The 1667-nt window shown below is 54.6% G+C and overlaps 1 protein-coding gene across 1 annotated transcript; it reads right to left on the bottom strand.

Annotated features, from left to right (window-relative positions):
- Nucleotides 1-219: 219 nt before the first annotated feature.
- Nucleotides 220-1366, bottom strand: LOC128274470 (trypsin epsilon-like). Its single transcript, XM_053012684.1, has 4 exons — nt 1297-1366; nt 963-1216; nt 542-882; nt 220-409 (listed from the first exon to the last, which is right to left on the bottom strand). Exons 1-4 carry the CDS (start codon nt 1364-1366, stop codon nt 220-222), a joined length of 855 nt encoding a protein of 284 aa, XP_052868644.1.
- Between the last annotated feature and the right edge of the window lie 301 nt (nt 1367-1667).

Here is a 1667-nt window from a genome sequence, read left to right on the forward strand (position 1 = left end):
AAAAGTTCCTCTCGAATACGTTACAATCAACCATATCACGTAACATGCTTTAAATTGAATTGCAACATTCTCCAATGCTTTGAAGTCACTCGAGCAAACGAAGCGCCATATTTAAGCTGTAGGAACTATCCCCGACATCAATCTCGATACAGCAACGTCCAATGACCGGTGTCCGGACCAGGAAACCGGGAGCTTAATAATCCTCTTCTGGCGAATTAATTACACCATCGTGGTGCGCTGTATGAACGTGCGTATGGACGGGTGGGCCAAGTTGGTGTACACTCCCGGCAGATTGCCACACTCGGACGCTCCCCACGATACGATCCCATACTGAATGCCATCCTGTACCGCCGGCCCGCCACTGTCCCCATCGCAGGCATCGGCAAGCGGAGCTCCGGCACAGACCATGCTGCAAGAACAAAGTGAAAAAAAGTAATAGATACGGCGACGTTGACGTTGTGATAAGATAAGACCGCGACTGGCACTGATGGCCAAGATTGGTGACGCCAGCACCAAGGTCGCGAGGTCGCCAAAAACGCACTCCTCCGTGATGAAACCGGACCAGCTTTCGTTGCAACTCGGGCGGGAGACGGCCACCAGCTGAACCATGCGCAAACTATCGACGACGTGTCCGTTCGCAATCTCGAAGCCCCAGCCGGACACCGTGACGTTTTCGCCGATGGTCCATTCCGGCGCTCCGGTGGCCGGTGGCAGCGCAATGGTTGCCCTGCCGATGCCCGGTGCCATGACCGAGCGAACCCGGATCGTGGCCACGTCCCACTGGTACTCGACGGCATCGTAGGCCGGGTGCAGGTGATAGTAGAACACTTCGTGCAGCGAACCACCCGACGAGACGCTGCTACTTCCGGCGTGAACTCTAATCTGTCAAAAGTCGAAGCGAAATTGAAAGTCGTGACTGACGAGGACGGCACCGGCGGCACATGCTTGGCGGCGGCACTGACTTGGTCATTGTTGGGATACCACTCCAGGCAGTGGGCCGCCGTCAGGATCCACGAATGAGAGATGATGGATCCGCCACAGATGTGCTTATTTAAATACCGCAACGACACCTGATAGGGAACGGCTTCGATGCTCGTCTCGATGCCACCGACGATACGGTACCCTTGCTGGTTGCCAGCAAAATTCTTCCGGTTTCCGGTGGCTACCCAACGGGGACCACGGTTCACCCGAGCGATGACTTCCTCCACCGACAGGGCTGTTGGCGTAGAAAAGGAACGGAGCGGGGCTACAATCGCCAGGGATCGTTGGCCAGGCAGGAAGGATTACAACACTTACGAGAGGCGCAACTCGAATCGAACGGCCCGCAGATGGCGATGGCCGTCACGAGGACAACGGTGTGCCACATTATAGCTCCCGCCGGTCCGGTGCACGGTCCTTTGGCAAGACCGAGCGATACTGGCACCGGTGGAACAAATTATAATCCGGCTGGACCCCCCGTCCGGGACTGTGGTTTAGGTTTCCGTCCATGTTCGTGAGATCATCTGATTAGAGTCACGCAAAAGTTATCTTTATGGAATGTCGCCGTGATCGTATTTTACATGGAGGGTGTTGTGAGTGCGAGCGAGCATTTTTTTCGGCTAATATGCATACAAAGCATAAATGGAGCACAACTTTTGATGGTATGATTCTCTCATACAACTACAGAA

The sequence above is a fragment of the Anopheles cruzii genome, chromosome 3 (assembly GCF_943734635.1).
Source record: "Anopheles cruzii chromosome 3, idAnoCruzAS_RS32_06, whole genome shotgun sequence".
Lineage (NCBI taxonomy): Eukaryota > Metazoa > Arthropoda > Insecta > Diptera > Culicidae > Anopheles > Anopheles cruzii.

Bases quoted from the DNA above. Each gene is read 5' to 3' on its own strand.
- LOC128274470 (XM_053012684.1), bottom strand. From the start codon at position 1,366: ATGTGGCACACCGTTGTCCTCGTGACGGCCATCGCCATCTGCGGGCCG. The intron at 1,217-1,296 runs GTAAGTGTTGTA...CTACGCCAACAG, and splicing joins CGATTCGAGTTGCGCCTCTC to CCCTGTCGGTGGAGGAAGTC. The intron at 410-541 runs GTGCGTTTTTGG...TTGTTCTTGCAG, and splicing joins TCCGGTTTCATCACGGAGGA to CATGGTCTGTGCCGGAGCTC.